The 19774-nt window shown below is 44.1% G+C and overlaps 1 protein-coding gene across 1 annotated transcript in view; it reads left to right on the forward strand.

The window, feature by feature from the left end:
* LOC130113836 (copine-8-like) overlaps positions 1–17768 on the forward strand; it is a 101959-nt gene extending 84191 nt beyond the window's left edge. The window contains exons 11-20 of the mRNA XM_056281500.1: positions 1280–1355; positions 2454–2510; positions 2775–2836; positions 3138–3184; positions 4362–4543; positions 12511–12638; positions 14842–14944; positions 15783–15840; positions 16622–16695; positions 17568–17768. Of these exons, the coding sequence (XP_056137475.1) occupies positions 1280–1355; positions 2454–2510; positions 2775–2836; positions 3138–3184; positions 4362–4543; positions 12511–12638; positions 14842–14944; positions 15783–15840; positions 16622–16695; positions 17568–17768 (988 nt within the window). The remainder of the gene's footprint in view (positions 1–1279; positions 1356–2453; positions 2511–2774; positions 2837–3137; positions 3185–4361; positions 4544–12510; positions 12639–14841; positions 14945–15782; positions 15841–16621; positions 16696–17567) is intronic.
* Positions 17769–19774: the final 2006 nt, after the last annotated feature.

Below are 19774 nucleotides of genomic sequence, written 5' to 3' on the forward strand. Positions count from 1 at the left end.
TGTACCCTTAGAGGGAAGGGTCACTGCAAATCAATACAAAGTTATTCTGAGTTTATCACCTTTATCCTGTGATGAAACATTTCTGTCCTGATGGAAGTGGTCTCTTCCAGGATGACAATGCCCCCATCCACAGGGCACGAGGGGGTCACTGAATGGTTTGATGAGGATGGAAGTGATGTAAATCTTTTGCTGTGGCCTTCACAGTCACCAGCTGTCAACCCAGTTGAACACCTATGGGACATGTTGGACCGATGTGTTAGACAGCGCTCCCCACCACCATCAGCAAAACACCAAATGAGGGGATATCTTTTGGAAGAATGGTGGTCATCCCTCCAGTAGAGTTCAGACCCTTGCAGAATCTATGACAAGCAGCATTAAGCTGTTCTGGAGGCTCATGGTGGCCCAGCACCTTACTAAGACACTTTATGTTGACTTTTTCCTTTAAACTGTCACCCGTCTTTATATTATTAATGCAAACTTTCATGACCCCTGACCTATAAATACATGTTAAACCCTCTAATACAAATGCCTGTTGATAAGGATAACAATGTTCTTTTTTAAATTCTGAAACACATTTTTTTGCAGTTTCTCTATGATCTGATGAGATATGGCTCCTCTGTCTTAAAAAAAAAAGCTACACACACACATATATATATATATATATATATATATATATATATATAGTATATAAAATACCAGTAAGATTGAGCATTTGGGATTTTTGTCACATATCAGGCTCTGTAACCTCTTAATGTACCTTTTTCAGATAAGTGAACACATACGCTCTGAAAAAAAACCGTGCTATAAAGTCCTGTACATGTCAGACTATTATTATACTATATCACTTTTAATCTTGCATTATGCAACTGGAGAGGAATCTATCAGTGTCATACTTAAATGTAGTGGGAGTCTTTTCTTAAGTAACTTATTGAACGGAAACAGTTGTCACTAAGCAAATAATTAATCTATAATTACAAGTGTGAGTTTCAGCCAAGCATTCAGGCCAAAGATACATCTGAACTGTGCTGATTATTCTCAAAAAAATAGCTTGTGCTGTGACAACTCCGATGGTAACCAGGAAGCTCTCTAGCAATCTGCTTTGCTTTCTCCCATTCCCACGTATTCAGACGCTGCATGTGCAGCATCTCCTGTCTCAAAGCCATGATACCTAAGACACATTTCTTTTTGTGATTATAAGACATACACATATTTGATTTTAATAGTGCTTTTTTTTCAGATGGAAAAATGAAATTGTGATTTTGTTTGTCCATTTTCCCAGTCACGACTTCATCGGGGAGTTCAGCACCAGTTACAGGGAGATGTCTAGAGGCCAGGCACAGTTCCATATGTATGAGGTGACTTTCTTCATATACACACACAGATATGCACGGACACACGCACACATACACACCCACGCGAAACATGAATCTCATATCATGTCTGTCAGTAGTCTATACTCTTGCTCAAAAATTAAATTGTCACAAAATTTGCTCATCAGAAAGCTGCCAGAGATATTGAATAACCATTTTCCAAGCAATTCTGTCCCAATCTCTAAGTTGCATATTAAAAGTCTACATTCAAGAGCGATCGGAAGGATGGCAGGAAAAGAAGAGAGAGGATGACAAAACCAAAAAAGAAAACTTAATACTAATAGGAGTTCAAAGGCTTGGGGCATCTGGGTAGCATGGTGGTCTATTCCATTGCCTACCAACACAGGGATCGCTGGTTCAAATCCCCTTGTTACTCTGGCTTGTTCGGGCGTCCCTACAGACACAATTGGCCGTGTCTGCAGGTGGAAAACCAGATGTGGGTATGTGTCATGGTTGCTGCACTAGCGCCTCCTCTGGTCGGCCGGGGCGCCTGTTCAGGGAGGAGGGGGATCTGGGGGTAATAGCGTGATCCTCCCACGCATTACGTCCCCCTGGTGAAACTCCTCACTGTCAGGTGAAAAGAAGCAGCTGGCGACTCCACATGTATCGGAGGAGGCATGTGGTAGTCTGCAGACCTCCCCAGATCAGCAGAGGGGGTGGAGCAGCAACCGGGACAGCTCAGAAGAGTGGGGTAATTGGCCAAGTAAAATTGGGGAGAAAAAGGGGGAAAGAAAAAAAAAGAGTTCAAAGGCTTACAATCTAATCAAGACTAGTAATTCTAGTAATTTAGGAACCTTTATAGTAAGAAATATTTCCATCATGTGGCCATTGGGATTCTTGAGGACTTTTGAGAGAACCCATTAATACTGAGTGAACACGGGTTATAAACCAGATTCCGACCTTCTGGGAATGGAGAACTTCTACATCTGTACAGAATGTTCTCTTTATTTCTTCACACATCCACCCACCTTTCATGACACACAATTTGATTTAGTTCAAAACAAAGTTGAGTCAGAACAGAACAAATATGAGAAAACTAGTGAGAGGAGGAAAACTGATGTCATGTTTTTTTTTTTTCTACAGGTGCTAAACCCAAAGAAAAAAGGAAAGAAGAAGAAGAAGTACCAAAATTCTGGAACGGTGAGTCAACTCATTGGGCTAAGTTGTTGCCCTTCCCTGTTTCCGGAGGATTTTCATTTTCACAGTTAGCAGTTTGAGTTGATTTAACAAGAGGGTTTATAACTTTCCGTTTGGATGCATGCAGTAGTACCACGAATTAATCTGGATTTAATTCCCACTCCGTGTCAACACTGCTGTAAATTGGACATCCCTGGCAGGATTTGTTCATACTGTCAAAAATAGTTGCCATTTCCATACTTAACTAAACACCTTTCCAAATGGCAGGTCACGCTGCTGTCCTGCCTGGTGGACACAGAGCTCTCCTTTCTTGACTACATCAAAGGCGGGTAAGTTGAGACTAAAGAGCAACATCTCAACTCAGCAGTGACTACCACACTAGCACTGCTTGCACACTTTCCATCCCTATCTGTCCCATCTAATCTACAGCCTCCGTCACTTGCAGTGCTAACAGAGAGCTGAGAGGATTATTGTGGTATCATATCTTCCCACTCTGTTATCGGGAAAGACAGCTCATGATAACCAGATGCCTAATTGCGTCCTCTACTCACTTTGCGACATTCTGTGTAATAATCTCACTTGATTGATAATTTATGTCTCACACATACTTGATTTATTTTTCTCTTGTAGCACTCAGATCAATTTTACGGTGGCAATTGATTTCACTGCGTCGAATGGTGAGTGATTTGAAGAGCTTATTGTCCCTGTCAGGGAAATGCTGCTAAGTATGTTAGAGATTAAACATTAACACTGGTCTTTGATGCACACTCTGTCTCCCTTTACCTGATTGATATTATGATTAATATTTTGTTGGCTGCTCAAATTGCTATGTCCTGGCATCCGGGTAGTGTACCGGTCTATTCCGTTGCCTACCAACATGCCGATCACCGGTTCAAGTGTTACCTCCGGCTTAGTCAGGCGTCCCTACCGACACAATTGGCCATGTCTGCGGGTGGAAAACCGGATGTGGGTATGTTTCCTGGTCGCTGCACTAGCGCCTCCTCTGGTCAGTTGGGGCGCCTATTTGGGGGGGAGGGGGAGCTGGTGGAATAGTGTGATCCTCCCACGTGCTACGTCCCCCTGGTGAAACTCCTCACTGTCAGGTGAAAAGAAGCGGCTGGCGACTCCACATGTATCGGAGGAGACATGTGATAGTCTGCAGCCCTCCCCGGATTGGCAGAGGAGGTGGAGCAGCAACCAGGACGGCTCGGAAGGGCGGGGTAATTGGCCAGATACAATTGGGGCGAAAAGGGGGGGGGGGTCGCCCCTCAAAAAAATTGCTATGTCCTCTGTCTACAAGTCATTTCTCACAGGGCTAGCTCTAATTTTTTTTTTGGGGGTTTAATTAGATTTTTATTTATTTATACTCACAGTATATGCTTAGGCTTAAAGTACAATCCAAAATACAAAGCACAGGATAGGAACCTGCTTTCACCTCCAAACTAATTAATAGGACTAACACAAAACAACAACTAAATCTACCTTTCTCATGTTTTCTGATGCTGTAAAAGATTTGTTTGCATCAATAATGTTTGACTTATATTTTCCCTTTCATCATTCAAGTTTTATTTATTAATTACAAAAAAAGAAAGAAAACAACAACACAGGCAAGGTAATTGAAACAAAGGCTATGTTTCTTACTGTGATTATGATTTTGGGGTTGCTGGCTAAATCCTATATTTCTGAACCTCATTTTTAAATCATCAATGGATAACTATTTTCCAATAAAAAGTTTTGTTTTAATTATAACTACTCCGTTTTATTTTTTGCAAATCTGAATATCACACTCAGCCGAAAGGGGGCAGGCAGTTCACAGACTGATGCTGTAATTGTGTTTAACTGTGTGGATCCCAGGCAATCCATCCCAGCCCACGTCACTCCATTATATGAGCCCTTACCAACTAAATGCTTATGCTATGGCATTGCGGGCTGTTGGAGAAATCATCCAGGACTACGACAGTGACAAGATGTTCCCTGCACTGGGGTTTGGTGCCAAGCTACCCCCTGATGGACGGGTCTCGCACGAGTTTGCCCTGGTGAGAAGATAGCTGTCTCCCATCCCACACTACTTCTGTCGATACATCAAGCTATCCATCCTTCCATCCATATACTTGTATCCTTCCATTTAGTCCATGGGCCAGACGATATTTCGGTACACTCAAGGTGGCAAAACTTACTTATAATTTTTGAAAGGATCCATGTCTGTAGATGATATTTTGGTATGATAACCATTCCTGAGTGGCAGCTGTATCACAGTTATCAGCTCATGAAGTTAACCACCCGCTAAACTAAATTGCATTTTAGACGCTGGTGCATATCCTGGTTTAGCCTCATGGTCAGGACATTTTTCAATGTTCTATAATATTGTCTTTGGTATCATTTTAAAGGGGACCTTCTTAGCTTTTCATTCAAGCTCTGTTGTGGATATTTCTCACAAATACAGAGGTCACTTGAGCTCTTCAACCCGTCAATAACACACATCTTTCTGCAATTTTCGCCTAAACTATATACTTTCTTTTAGCCCTGTGGCATCTAGGAATATCAGGTACACAAAACACAAAAACTGGAATACTCACAGGACTGAAAAGATTCAGAAAATGTATAATATACCCATACTATTTCATTGTGTGAGGTGATTGTGAGCCTTAAATGAGAACTAGACCAAAGCCAGTTAGGTCACAAACTGGTCTCTATACATTTGTTTAAATACACAATCAAAATACATGATAAAAAGGAATACCATAGTGAGGTAATGAACTATTTTAATATTTTAAACAACATTGACATTTACATATACTTAGTCAATGATACATGTAATCCCATATCATTAGTGGGTATATGTAATGGTAATGGGTAAGGTAATGGGTATATGTGAATATGGTTACATTATTGTTATCAAGCTCTGGGTAACCAAGTCCAGAATCAACATCCTGTGCATCAATAGACTACTACCACAGTAATACCATCAGAATCATCACACTGTCATTCATCAAACTGCTCGTTTCTCTCATCATCTGACTCCCCAAGTTCAAAGTCCAGTTCTGGACCATCCTGCTGTTTTTGGTTACTGCAGGTCTGTAACCTGCACATGTCTGTGCATGGAAGTCCATTTGACAGGCACATGCAGCTTGGCATTTTGCATGAATGCACACACTTGCATGTTAGCATTTCCAAGACCACATCTGGTGCAGGTGGGGAGCGCATCCAGTAAATGGCCAGCTTGCCTTCATCGTCTGTCCATCCATACTCAGTAGGGCTTGGCACCACAGGGTTAGCCTGCAGACAGCACTTCCATATTGCTGCCTGATAGTTGGCTCGTTGAACATGCATAAAGAGACAGTCTCTACATGGTGGCAGCTGGCTGGACTCAACCTCTCCCCTTTTGGTGCAGAAGAGCTGGTAACGCAGTTTGTTCACCTCAGCAGTGCTGCTATTAGCAACATACATCCGACAGGTGAACTGCTCAATTTTCTGGAACAGCTCATCACTCACATTCCATGTCTGTCCCGGTTGACTAAAAGTCTCTTGGCAGGAAGTGTGCTTTCTCACTATCTTCAGGGCATTCAGCTTCCCTCGACCAGCGAATGCACTGACAGTGTCGCAGCCTGTGAAGGCATGTAAGCCAATTAGGCTGTCACAGATGCTGTCTCCAAGTGAACTTGCCAGTTTGGTGATGTCGACAAACCGTGTGCGGTTCTGAGTCCCACACTTCTGGTAGATGGGACAGGTGATGTCCTTCTGGAAGCCAAGACAAAGCACCATGACATCAGTGTCCTCAGCTGTGATGATAACTGACTTTGAGCCCGCATTTGCTGCATGCAATGCATGCAGGAGCAGACGGGTGTCAGCTTCTTCATGTGTGGAGTGCAGTTCTGCTGCTTCCTCACACCCATCTTCTGTCAACTTGTAGCAGGTTTCCTCACAGGTCATGTACAACACCTTGCCATGCAGCATACCTCTGTATCGTGGGAGTTTCCACTCTTCCACCAGAAACTTGATGAGACTGGTCTTGTTGGAGGAACTGTACAGAAATTTTCTCCACTGCTGGACGTGGTGTCCCCCTGCAAGATTCTTGTACTGGAGAGTGATGTCTCCACCCCGGTTCAGTCGTTCAGCATCTTTGATCGAAGTCTGGTGATAGACATCAAAAACAATATCAATCCTCTCACTCTGTGCTCCCTCATGGAGGACCTGGGTCAAGGCTGACTCTGCCACCTGTGTAAAGGTTTTGTTGTTGCCATTCATTTTTTGGACCAGGCTCATCCCATCAATGATGGAAGTAGATGGGATTGGGATGTCTTCTGCAGGAGATACATTCTTTTCAAGCTCTCTGGCAAGTGCAGCCTTGTTTGTTTTTCGTAAGGACCCATCAGCATTTGCCAGTGCCCATGGTAGTGGGCCCAATGGGTAGGCAAGGACATCCTTCAGATTCACCTTCCTGCTTTCAGCCACCAGGATCATGTGACTGAAAAGGTTTCTATCTGCCTTCAGAACCACATCCTGTGCTTTCTTTCCATGAGCTTGTTTTGTGCTGACATTGGAGAATGTTTTCCGACTTTGCTTGGTCATCTTGTCGTGGAATTTCACAGGTGGTGGGTCTGCATCTAACCTTGTTTGCTGGAATGCTTGGTAGGCCTCTTCTCCTTTCTCAAGAGCTCTCAAGAGATCTATGGTCACATCAGGTGGAGCCATGTTGCCAGTGGAGAGGCTAACCAAATCAATCTCATCAGGGGACATAGGATTGAGCCAGTTATTCTCCATAAGGTCCATGAGAGACTGGACATCTGCTTCATCTCTCTTGATCCTTGGACTCTGTAGATCTGGATGAGACCATTTGCACCTGCCTTGACCTGTCAGGTCTCTCAGCTGTCTGACGTACATGTTTCTATACTCAGCTGTGAGATAATATTTGGTCACAGCTCCTGGCTTCAAGCTGAATCCCTTTGTCCCTCCAGCTGTTTGGGTGTCTTTGTTCACCGTTTCTTCTATAGCTTGGTCAACAGGGATTCGGCCAAAGGGATTGGTGGAGCCCAGTTGGACTGAGAAGCCTCCTTCCATGAATTCTGTGTACACATCTGGGTGTGTGATGGGCAGCTCAGACATCTGGGCGTAGTAGTAGGGGAGGTAGCATGCATAATTCATCCTGTCATAAGCAAAGCACCATGGGATCATTGCTCAAATGCTAGCCAAGTGTAGCATCCAGTCTCCCTCTCTGGATGCTCGGATGAGCCCCAACAAGATTCCAACCATGTCCAAATAGGACATCCAGAAGTTCGAGAGGCTGCCGTTTCCACCTCTAAGGAACTCACGGTAGACTTCAAATAGATCCATGATGCGTGTACAAGAGCTGTTCTCGAGGACCTCCTTCAAAGCATGTTGTGAGACTTCTTTCCCAAGGCTGTCAATGGTCTTCAGTGTCTCATTCAGGTGAACCATGTCATTCCTGTGAGTTTCTTCCAACCAGGACAGGAAACCATTCAAGGTCAGTCGCATGAGAGCCTCATACAGGAGCTTGTGTAGTCGCACTGCCCTGTTGTACTTGCGGCCATCCATAACACCAGCAATTGAGCCTTCTGCAATCATGCCAGACTCAATGCAGAGGTCTTTGAGTCCAGCATCTTGGAAACGCTTTCCTATTATTGCCAGCAGTGTGCAGATGGTGTGGAATACCCCAAGCCTAATGATGATATCATGGAACTTGTCATGGTGTTTCCATGTGATCTCGACAGCCTTCGCATACAGGGCTTGGTCAAAGACACAGACAATCTTCCTCAGGCCTAAGCACTGCATGATCCTCAGTGACTGGTTAAGCACCTCGTTGACAGTAGACATTTGTGTCGCTGGAGCATTGATGGTAGGCAGATAGCCTATATTGTCAGGGATGACCGTCATCTCTCCTCGAGTCAGGAGGTTGAAGCCTGTCCAGCTGCTGACTGACTGTTCTTCTTGTTGTGACATGCGTGCTAGGACCCAAAGAAGGTTTTTCTCTCTGGCAAGCTTAGTATTGGCTGCAGTATCGGCATCTGACTTTTTGCTTTGTGGTGGCCCTACCCGTTGTCCAGCATTGTAAGTTGGTAACATTGGTGGGGGTCCATCAATGCTTCTCTTCTTTGTTTTGGGAACAGTGGGCATGGGTTGGACAGGAAGTGGGTTGACTGGCTTTGCTTGCACAGCAATCCCATTGACTCTGTGAGATGTTCCCTCACCACTGACAGTTTCTTCAAGACGGTCGATATTGTCCCAGGCTAAAGTTGTGAATATGCCAGGATGGATGTTAGCTGGAAGGGCAATGCCACTCCCTGATGATGAGAGTTTCTGGAGACACAGGGCAGTGTTGATCTCTTCCATCTGTGAGTAGGACACAATGTGACCAAGTCGGTTGAGGATGTTTATCAACTCTACATTTCCTGTCAACGATTTGACACTGAATGGCAGAACAATGTGCTTGGAAGGCTTGGTATTTCCACATGTCACTGCATATACTATGTCATGGCCAAATGACTGCAGAAGGCACTGCACTCTCTGGGATGCATGATCAGGATCATTTGAGCCTGTGAGTAGAGAGTACAGGAAGATAATGAGCGACTCTGGAATGGTAGGACATTCTGCTTCTGGTTTGACTTCAGGCGGCTAGGTTTGAGGAACATCTTGACTTTTAATGTCTGCTCTCAATTTGATGGCTGCTTTGGCTATAACATCTTGTGCACTGACACTTTTCAGGGTCTGCAGTTCCCTTTTGAGAGACTGATTTTCTTTGGCAAGTTCCCTCATGGACAAGTTATCGGGATAGAGGAGGAATTTTCCTTTCTCATCAGGGAATATCTGCAAGGCTCCAGCAAACTCACTCTCCAGGTTTTACCTTATGTGCTTCTTGGTTGATTCCTTGACTTGGGCAATGCCTTGGGAGTTCATTGAAGCTACCAGTCTAGAAGAGAGATCAGTCATTGTCATCACTTGAGGATTGCCAAAAAGCTCCATCCTGATGAAGAGGAACAGCTCATTGTATGCCTTATTCACAGCAGCTTCATACTGGGCTGCAACATCATCATCTTCATTGCTGGCAACCTCTCCTTTGGAAACCTCTTCTTTGGTGTAAAGTCTATAGCATGACCTGTGGTAGTGCCCTTCAGCTGCTAAAGGGCTCTACTCACAATGGCAAGGATTCTGCTGTCCCTTTTCTTTGTGGCTGCACTCCTGATCTTTGCATCAGCTCGCAGTTCTCGACACTGCACCAGTACTTCTCTCGTATTCTGTCTCTTGGAATATTTGCTGTTTTTCTGACAAAATATGCACTCTGCATCATAAGTCCTAGATGTACTTGGAGCATGTCGAGCTACTCTCTTAGATTGTTTCTCTTCAGCAGAGACACAACTTTTCTTTTCTTTTGCAAGGAGGCCATCAAGAATTTGCTTCATAGTGAAGATACTGCGACACTTTCTGTGGTAGTAGATTGCTGGAATCTGTCCCTCAGGAATGTCTTTTGCCAGTTTCAAAACTGGTGCATGATTTCGTATCTGAGCTGCCCTGAGCAGAGTTCTCCATGAGTCGACACTTTGTAGTGAAACCAGCTTATCTGTATCATCAGAACAGTGGATAATGCACTCCACCCGTGGGCGCTTTGGTATTGGGTAAAAACTTGCTTGTTCACCAGTGGCCATATTCAGTCAGTTTTCACCTGCCACATACAAACAAATACATGTAACTTAGGTGTATGAACACTACTAAAACAAAGTTTACTTTGCTTCACCAGCGTCATATTACCATTATTTATCTTACATAGCCACAAATAGATACATTACCTAGTTGCTATGCAACAGCTGTATTTTGTCCAATGAGGCCGCTAAAATCAACACAAGATGAAAGTTCCTCGTAGCCACTTTAACTAATCATATTAACATATACATTAAAAGAACATGCTAACATTATGGGAAATTAGCTTACAATCTTCTCCAGAGTGAGACAAGAAGATAGATACCAGTTTCCTCTATATGTGTTTAGTAGAAAGCTATCTGGCTGCACGTTAGCCTAGCTTAGCACAATGAATGGAAGTACACAGTACTGGTTATCCTTGGTTGTTGGCCAACTAAGAACTGTCCCAGAGTTTAAGCTAGGCTAATCAGTACCAGGGGTGTTGAAATGCTATATTTGTAAAAATCTGGGCAAATACACAATCGTGAGAGGCACAGAAACAGGTTTCCTGAAAGAAAAATGAAATAGCTGCTTATTTGGAAAGGTTATCATGTATTATTTTACTTCTGTTAGTGTACCAAATAAAATGGCACCAGTGAAGTTGTGTCACCTTGGGTGATATCGATATCTGGTCTGACCCATGGACTAACTGGCTTTGGTCTACTTAGTTTCTTAGTAATAATGCCCTTCTAATTTAAGGTTCACAATCACCTCACACAATGAAATAGTATGGGTATATTATACATTTCCTGAATCTTTACAGTCCTGTGAGTATTCCAGTTTTTGTGTTTTGTGTCCCTGATATTCCTAGATGCCACAGGGCTAAAAGAAAGTATATAGTTTAGGCGAACATTGCAGAAAGATGTGTGTTATTGACGGGTTGAAGAGCTCAAGTGACCTCTATATTTGGGAGAAATATCCACAACAGGGCTTGAATGAAAGCTAAGAAGGTCCCCTTTAAAATGATACCAAAGACAATATTATAGAACATTGAAAAATGTCCTGACCATGAGGCTAAACTAGGATATGCACCAGCGTCTAAAATGCAATTTACTTTAGGGGTTGGTTAACTTCATGAGCTGATAACTGTGATACAGCTGCCACTCAGGAATGGTTATCATACCAAAATATCATCTACAGACATGGATCCTTTCAAAAATTATAAGTAAGTTTTGCCACCTTGAGTGCACCGAAATAGGAAATTTTGGGCTCTGGCCCATGGACTAATTGTTTTTCTTGTGGCCATTTATTTTTCATTCATCCGTCATCTTTCTAAACCTCCATCCTTCTAGCCCTGGCAGCTTCTACTTGTCCTTTCATTCATCTATCCATTTTTTCTTCCGTTTATCCATTTGTCCATCTATCTTCTATGCCGCTGTCCTAGTGCCAGGATTTTTAGGGCTCAAGACATCCTGTCCCCCCCGCTCCCAAGCCACCCACAGTCTTCTCCCAGGTCTATACCCCCCCATCCAGATGTTCTGCCAGAGGCATTTGCAGCCATTACAGCTGCTCAGAGTTGAGTAACAGCTTCCCCAGAGGCACCCAAGCCTGAGACAAGGCACATATGCATTAATCTAAGCATTAAGGATTAAACCAAGTCAGCTCGCAAAGAGGACCACTGCAGCTGCCGCCCTGTTAGAGAGAAGGCCGCCACCACTCTACCTGACATTATCATACAAGCTCCATTTACAAGGCATGGGGTGCTTGTTTGCACTCAGCGTACTCATGGGTATGCAAGCAGAGCTGGTCAACATGGCTTCTTCTGTTCTCTTTGCTAGAATAATTAGTAGTTCCAAGACATATGGGAGGTCTAGATCAGCGTTTCGCAAACCTCTCCTGGCGGACCACTTGTCCTGCATGTTTTAGATCTCTCCCTGCTCCAACACAGCTGATTCAAATGATCAACTCGTTATGAGCTCCCGAAGCTGCCTAATAACAAAACTGATCATTTAAATCAGCTGTGTTGGAGCAGGGAGAGATCTAAAACATGCGGGACAACAAGTGGTCCGCCAGGAGAGGTTTGAGAAACGCTGGTCTAGATGATGTTCAACTCTTTTTTCTATGTGGTGTGGCTTCTGACTTTTAATATCCTTAACTCGGTCATGCAGACACAGAGACTTTCTATATTCTAACAATTGGGAATGGGTGCAGAGCAAGATCAACTGTAATAATAAACATTGACAGGGAAATTTATTTGTATGAATTATCTAACCTTTATTCATAGGATACCCATTTTAAATTGTAAAATGAATTTATCAGTTTTACAGTAATACTCTTCTCATGTAGACCAAATGTCATGCCTTCGTCTGTGCAGAATGGTAACCCACAGAACCCTTACTGCAGTGGAATTGAAGGGGTGATGGAGGCCTATTACAAAAGCCTGAAGTCTGTGCGTCTGTATGGACCAACCCACTTCTCCCCAGTCATCAACCATGTGGCCAGGTAGGTCTCTCACACACACACACACACACACACACACACACACACACACACACACACACAGCACAACAAACAGGTAGTATGTGCACAAGCATACCCATGCAACCACTGACCAATACATACTGCACACAACACTCAAGATGCAGTGACCACACACATGCAAACGTGCATGCCCACACACAAACATACACCCACCTTGAAAATTACTGCAGTATGAGTGGTTCCCCTTCCACATCCCCCACCCCACTCTATCAGATCAATAAGTTCTCATCGTAGGCGTGTGTGTGTGTGTGTGTGTGTGTGTGTGTGTGTGTGTGTGTGTGTGTGTGTGTGTGTGTGTGTGTGTGTGTGTGTGTGTGAGAGAGAGAGAGAGAGAGAGAAAGAGAGAGAGAGAGAGAAAGTTACTCCACAGTGACCTGTTAAGCCCACAGGGGAATAGAGAAGATTAGAATAAATGTGCTAATAGTTCTGTCGCCTCAGAGGAATCGATACTAACTCTGGTGGCAGAAACAACATGCAACGATCACCACTGTTCTTTAGTGTTTCATGAAATCACTGATGTGACCAAGGTCTCCACACTGATTGATGTGCCGCCTCTAGGGTGCAAGGAGAGGCAGCGGGAAATAAAAGAGAATTCCCACGCACAGCGGAAGATATCACTTCACCTAAACAACAGAAGATGTCACACCTCCCACAGTTTGACAAATAAATGAAAAACAAATCATCGGATGAGAGTCAAAAGTATACACAAGTTACTTAGTATTAAAATGAATCGACCTCAGAATGCAATTAACATGACACTTGTGCATCCTCCAGTGATTTTGCATTCTAAATGATGCAATAACACTGTAAACACAAGCAGTTTGACTCTCTCTCCATCACTTAATAAGTTATGCAGTGTAGATTAGACGCTGATCTTTGATGTACAGTGAAATTCACCCAATCCACAAGTATAACCACGGATAAAAAATATGGAACAGGATTTTTTTTTCCGAGTTATTCTGTAAATGCCTAGCTCCACCTGATGTTACCTGTTGCCACATCTTGTCTCTTGATCCTTAAAAGATTGACTGTAACAAGCACTTTCCCTCATCCCTCATCATAGGCCAACAAATCCCATCTCTCCCACTGTGTCAGCCGCCTACACACACTGAGAATAGCTCTGTTGTTCAGCACTCACTTCTGCAGCGTGACTGATGATTACACGGAGACTTATTGTTAGGATGCCAAGTCAAGTTACACCCCTAATATATCAACTTTTTATGAGCGCAGAATGCAGTCCACCAAAATTGTATGTGAGCCTATAAAAAAACATGACTGGATAGTCATTATTATTTTCCTGGTTTTTAATAGAAAACATTTACTTGGTGGCATATTTCTGATAGCTATAGATGCACACATTGTTAATATTTTTCGCAAATTGTTTTTATCTAATAAGTTACAGAAGATGTGCATAGAAACTGTTTGATAAAGAATATGTCACTATGTAAAGCAAAGCCACATCAACGTGGCTTTTTCACTTTAAAAGGACATCAAAGGCATCCAGGTGGTGGGGTGGTCTATTCCGTTGCCTACCTACACAGGGATCACCGGTTTGAATCCCTGTATTACCTCCGGCTTGGTCGGGCACCCCTACAGACACTGATGGGGGCTGCAGGGTCGGTCGGGGCACCTGTTCGGGGGGGCAGGGGGAACTGGGGGAATAGCGTGATCCTTCCACGTGCTACGCCTCCCTGGCGAAACTCCTCACTGTTGGCTGGTGACTCCACATGTATCAGAGGAGGCCATTTCAGATCAAGTGTCATTATTATATAAGAAAATGTGTTAAAAAAATTAATACTTCTTGACCTGTGTAAGATGAAAGGGAGACGACTGACCAGGCTGGAAGAGTCAGTATCATCTTTTAAATCACCTCTCAGTTCATGACTGTAATTGCTCATATTGTTTGTCTTCTATTTATTTAATTCATCTGACTTTCCCTTCATCCGGAACTTTTAATGTTCCACCTAATTGTTTAATCTGTTTAATTGATCTCATTCAATTGTTATAATATTTTCCTTGGTCACTTGCCACTTTTAGCTTTGTCTTGAGTGCAATAAGTAAGGATTGTTATTACTATTGATGGGAATGAGATAAAGACATAAGTGTAATGCCTTAGCATTTCCTGATTTTAAGTATTGTAACCTCTGACCTTTCACCATGGCAGGTATGCATCAGCTGTGACAGATGGATCACAGTACTTCATCCTCCTCATCATCTCCGACGGTGTTATCACAGACATGGCACAAACCAAGGAGTCCATAGTCAATGTACGTCTTCACTCTTTCAGTCTCTCACTCACTCTGGCCGTTCTCTCTCTTTGCATTGATCTCGCTCTCTCTCTATCTCGCTACCTCTCTCGCTCACTGTCTCTCTCAAGCACCATTAGACATGTGGGTAGGTCTAGTTGTTCCCTGTTCCCTCCACTCCATTTCCCTTCCCACCTGTGCTGGGCTTTAATAACCGTATTCTAATTACAGTGATGAGAGTATCCAAGTTAGTTTTTAGGGGTGCATCTGTATTTCAAACCCTGCGGTGCATGAAATCACTGCCGCGGTTAACCCAGATTCCCTCCATGTGGTTTGATGTTATTTTCGAATAAGGTTTGTAAATAGGTATTTACGAGGCTACAGATAATATGAGGCCCCTCGTATCTCAGGCAATTTTGCCGGCCATCTAATAATAATGGAAAGTTATGAAACAGTAAAAATGTTCATTCATCATCCTCACTGTACTCTGGTGTCCCACCCAGCTGAAATTTGATAAGCAATATTGCAATGCAGAGTGGTAGTCAAGCTGCTCAGGGCAAAGGAACTTGTAAATGGGAGTCATTTTTAAGCAGTCTGAGATTTAGAAAAAGTTGTAGGTGTGTGAAATTAGAAAAATGCTCACTCTAAAACCGGTCCCACAAAAGGGCCTCATGAAGAGTGGTAATGACCTGCAGAGAGAATGCAAACAATTGACTGGCATCAGTCAATTGATAATGAATTTCCCCCTGAGTGTTCAGTATGGACTCTTAGCTCATAGTATATAGTCATCCATTTGAACATTTTACTGACTGGTGAACCAAATGCATTTCATTTGTTTCTTTCAACTCTTTACATACAGGCGGCCTCTCTTCCCATGTCAATTATAATTGTTGGTGTTGGACCAGCAGAATTTGATGGTAAGCAAAGTAAAAGTTGTGTATGTATCTGTGTGTGTGTGTGTGTGCCCAAGCGCGCTTGTTTGCATGTGTGTTTATGCATCAGCTTTTGTAAATAGGTGTATGCTTGTGTTATTTTCATCCAGTAATCCCTCTCCCACATTCTTGTCACTATCTCCCGTCACACATTGCTCAGTCCTCCCTTATCTACTCTTCTCTCCTTCTCCATCTGCTTCCCCCATCCAGTTCCGCCTCTCCACCTGTGAATTTATGACTGAACATGAAAACGCTCATTTGTCAGAATTGAGGATGTGTTCATTGTCGTAATGGATAATTAGCACACATATCTTTGTGCTGTGTTGTTGGAAAGACATACATGGTTATGATCCAGAGAGGGGAACAGTCCTCAGAAAAGCAAGTTCATTCAAGATAAGCAATCAGCCTGCAAAGTCAACAGAGCCTCAACTATTATCACGCTTATGAAATCAATGTGAATGCTTGCATGATGTCCCTGTGCTACACATCGCTGGCTCCGCTTACACATACTCTAAGCATGTTTTCCCTATGCATTCATCTCTTGCCAATGGTGTGCAAGTCACAACCCATTGGGTTCATGCTCAGCCACGCAAGTTGTTTGTACTTACGCTGTGTTTGCTGTCAACAATGCTGTATGGAAATGGAACAGCCTTGCTCAATGGCATGCTAATAGCTTCAAAATGTGTGTTGTGTTTATCCACCGTGGCACTGACACAGTGCTGCGAGATTCCTGTCATGGCATGACTGATGTGCTTTCTACCCTCAGAAATGATTGAGCTGGATGGGGACGAGGAGAGGATCTCATCCCAAGGACGATTTGCGGAGAGGGATATTGTTCAGGTACAGACTAATCCAGGGACATGCCCGACCACCTCAGAGACTACACTCAGCAGAATGTCTTCAGAGAATGTGGAATCTGTGATTCATGGGAAAAGGTCACTGCTGATGACCCCTCTCAAGTACTCTCGTGTTTGGTTCCCCCAAATTTTCCGTGTCCTTAGGGTGTCCGTGTAGTGTAGCAGTCTACTCCATTGCCTACCAACACGGGGATTGGCAGTTCGAATCCCCGTGTTACCTCCGGCTTGGCTGGGTGTCCCTACAGACACAATTGGCCATGTCTGTGGGTGGGAAGCCAGATGTGGGTATGTGTCCCGGTCGCTGCATTAGTGCCTCCTCTGGTCGATCGGTGCGTTTGTTGGGGAGGAGGGGGAACGGGGGGGGAATAGCGTGAACCTCCCATGTGCTACGTTCCCCTGGCGAAACTCCTCACTGTCAGGTGAAAAGAAGTGACTGGTGACTCTATATGTATCGGAGGAGGCATGCAGTAGTCTGCAGCCCTCCCGGAATCGGCAGAGGGGGTGGAGCAGTGACCAGGACAGCTCGGAAGAGTGGGGTAATTGGCCGGATGCAATTTGGGAGAAAAGGGGGGGGGGGGTCAAAAAAAAAATTCAGTGTCCTTCCCACTGTCTCTGTAACATTTACCTATCTGTTATACATCACCTCTCTCCTCACAATTCTTTTGTTCTCTCTCCACTGATATCATTCACATCCATCAACTCGTCACTTCCTTCCTGTTTCCTCTATTCTCTCCTCGCCTCTCCTTCCCCTCCACTCTCTACTCTTTTGTACTCCTCTTCATTTTCTCTTTATCTTTTTGTTTGCTTACTTTTCTCTTGTCTTTTCTTTTCCTCTCCTCTCTTTCCATCCCTCAGTTTGTCCCATTCAGGGACTACATTGATCGACGTGGGAACCACATCCTCAGCATGGCCCGCCTGGCTAAGGAAGTGCTGGCTGAGATCCCTGACCAGTTCCTGTCTTACATGAGGACCCGAGGGATCAAACCAGGCCCCTTGCCGCCTCCATACACCCCAGCTGCACACCCTCTCCTCACCAGACGAGTAAGCCGGATCTGAGAGCCTTGCCTCTGCCAGCTGTGGCCTGATGGCCTTCTCTCTTCTCCACTCCTTCCTACTTCTCACTCGAGGTTTTCTGAGCAGATGGTGGGACTCTCCCACTCTCATGTCGCACCTTTCAACTCTGGGATGCACCAAAGTCCCTTGTGGACAGGTGAAATGGAAAGTCTGAGGCCGTTTACTTCCTTTTCTTCTTTTTATTTGCCAAGGTTCAGAGATCACCCTACAGACGCAGGGAAAGCTGATGGGACTAATAACGACCACCAGGCGCACTGATACGAAAAACAGTCCGATTAGCAAAGAACCTTTTGGTGAAGCTGTACAAATCTTTTGGTTTTTCTACTTTCCCCATACTCTCTATGGGACATTCACAAAATCATCTTTCGCTCACACTCTCTTTTTCATTCGCGCTCTTTCCCTGTCTCTCTCATTCTCTCTCTCTCTCTAAATGTTTACAGAGTCAAAGACTGAGGTTACGATTGTTTTTCAGGAGGATACTTTTATACCGCTCATCGTTAGAACCTATCAGACTCATGTGTTTTGGCTGCAGAGACTGATGGCTGCTATTGTACAAAAACCATATGAAGATCCAGGAACCATATTATCCACAACAGTGTGTGTGTGTGTGTTCTCCTTTTTCTTTTTCTTTTTCTTTTTCTTTTTTTATAAATGGAGCATGTGCTAGTTTTTGAGAAGCATGCACTGTCGTCCTGCACTCAGGGCTTTGTTGTTCCTCCCTCACTGCACCCACCACCACCAACCCCCACCCTACTGCTGCGTTCCATCAAGACCAAAACCATCACCTTCATAAAATCTTCCCACTCTCCTATCTTCCACTCTGTCCACCTGCCTTGGCTCTAAAGGGAGCTTTTCCTCCCTGGGAGTCTGGTCGAATCAAACACAGCAGGGACTCAACCAGCCTTACTCTCTTGTCAGATCCGCTCACTGACGCTGTGTTCACCAGGGGTTATGGATTTGAGGATCTCCAAGCCCAGAAGTCAAAAACACAATATCTCACCACCAACACCTGACCCATGTGTTGTGTCTTACTTACTGCTGTTGCTTTGATTTCGCCAAATAACTTGTAGCTCGAGAAATGTTCTTTCTTGTTGTGTCTCTCTCTACCTCTCACTTCATTTGATGTTGTTTTTCATTTTGAAATGACAAGTTGTTGGCGTATTAGTGAGTTTTGATCAAGCGTAATAGCTCAGAGTATTGATTTTTCATAAAATCATATGTGACATTTTAGCCAAACTGAAGCAGTTTGATCACTATCAGACTAGCAACCTCACACCTTTATTGTAATGGCAACAGACTGTGGATATGTGCACAACAATCAGTTAGCTGTTGGACCACGATAGAGTAGCCTACAAAAATCCATGTCTCGTAACATCATTTTAAGTGCATCTAGCCATAGAACTTCACTGAGACCCACATGAGAACAATGTAGTTTGGCCTTCCATCTTGTTTACTGAAACTCAGTAACGTCCTTGGTTCCAAACAGACCTCTGGCACTGAAGCCTAAACTTAGGTTGAAATCACCAACCTTATTTGCATGTAGCTCATTAACTTCTTGTTTGAAAAGGTTGAAGTTACCCAAACCTGAACAGGAAACTGCACTGTCACTTTCTTTTCTTTTTTTTAAATTCCCTCCCTTTTTTCTCCCCAATTGTATCCGGCCAATTACCCCACTCTTCTGAGCTGCTCCGGTCGCTGCTCCACCCCCTCTGCCGATCTGGGAGGGCTGCAGACTACCACATACCTCCTCTGATACATGTGGAGTCGCCAGCCGCTTCTTTTCACCTGACAGTGAAGAGTTTCACCAGGGGGACGTAGTGCATGGGAGGATCACGCTTATTCCCCCCAAGTTCTCCCTCCCCCCCGAGTGACCAGGGGAGGCACTAGTGCAGCAACCAGGACACATACCCACATCTGGCTTCCCACCCGCAGACACGGCCAATTGTGTCAGTAGGGACGCCCGAGCAAGCCAGAGGTAACACGGGGAT

This window comes from Lampris incognitus, chromosome 6 (genome assembly GCF_029633865.1).
Source record: "Lampris incognitus isolate fLamInc1 chromosome 6, fLamInc1.hap2, whole genome shotgun sequence".
NCBI classification, from domain to species: Eukaryota; Metazoa; Chordata; class Actinopteri; order Lampriformes; family Lampridae; genus Lampris; species Lampris incognitus.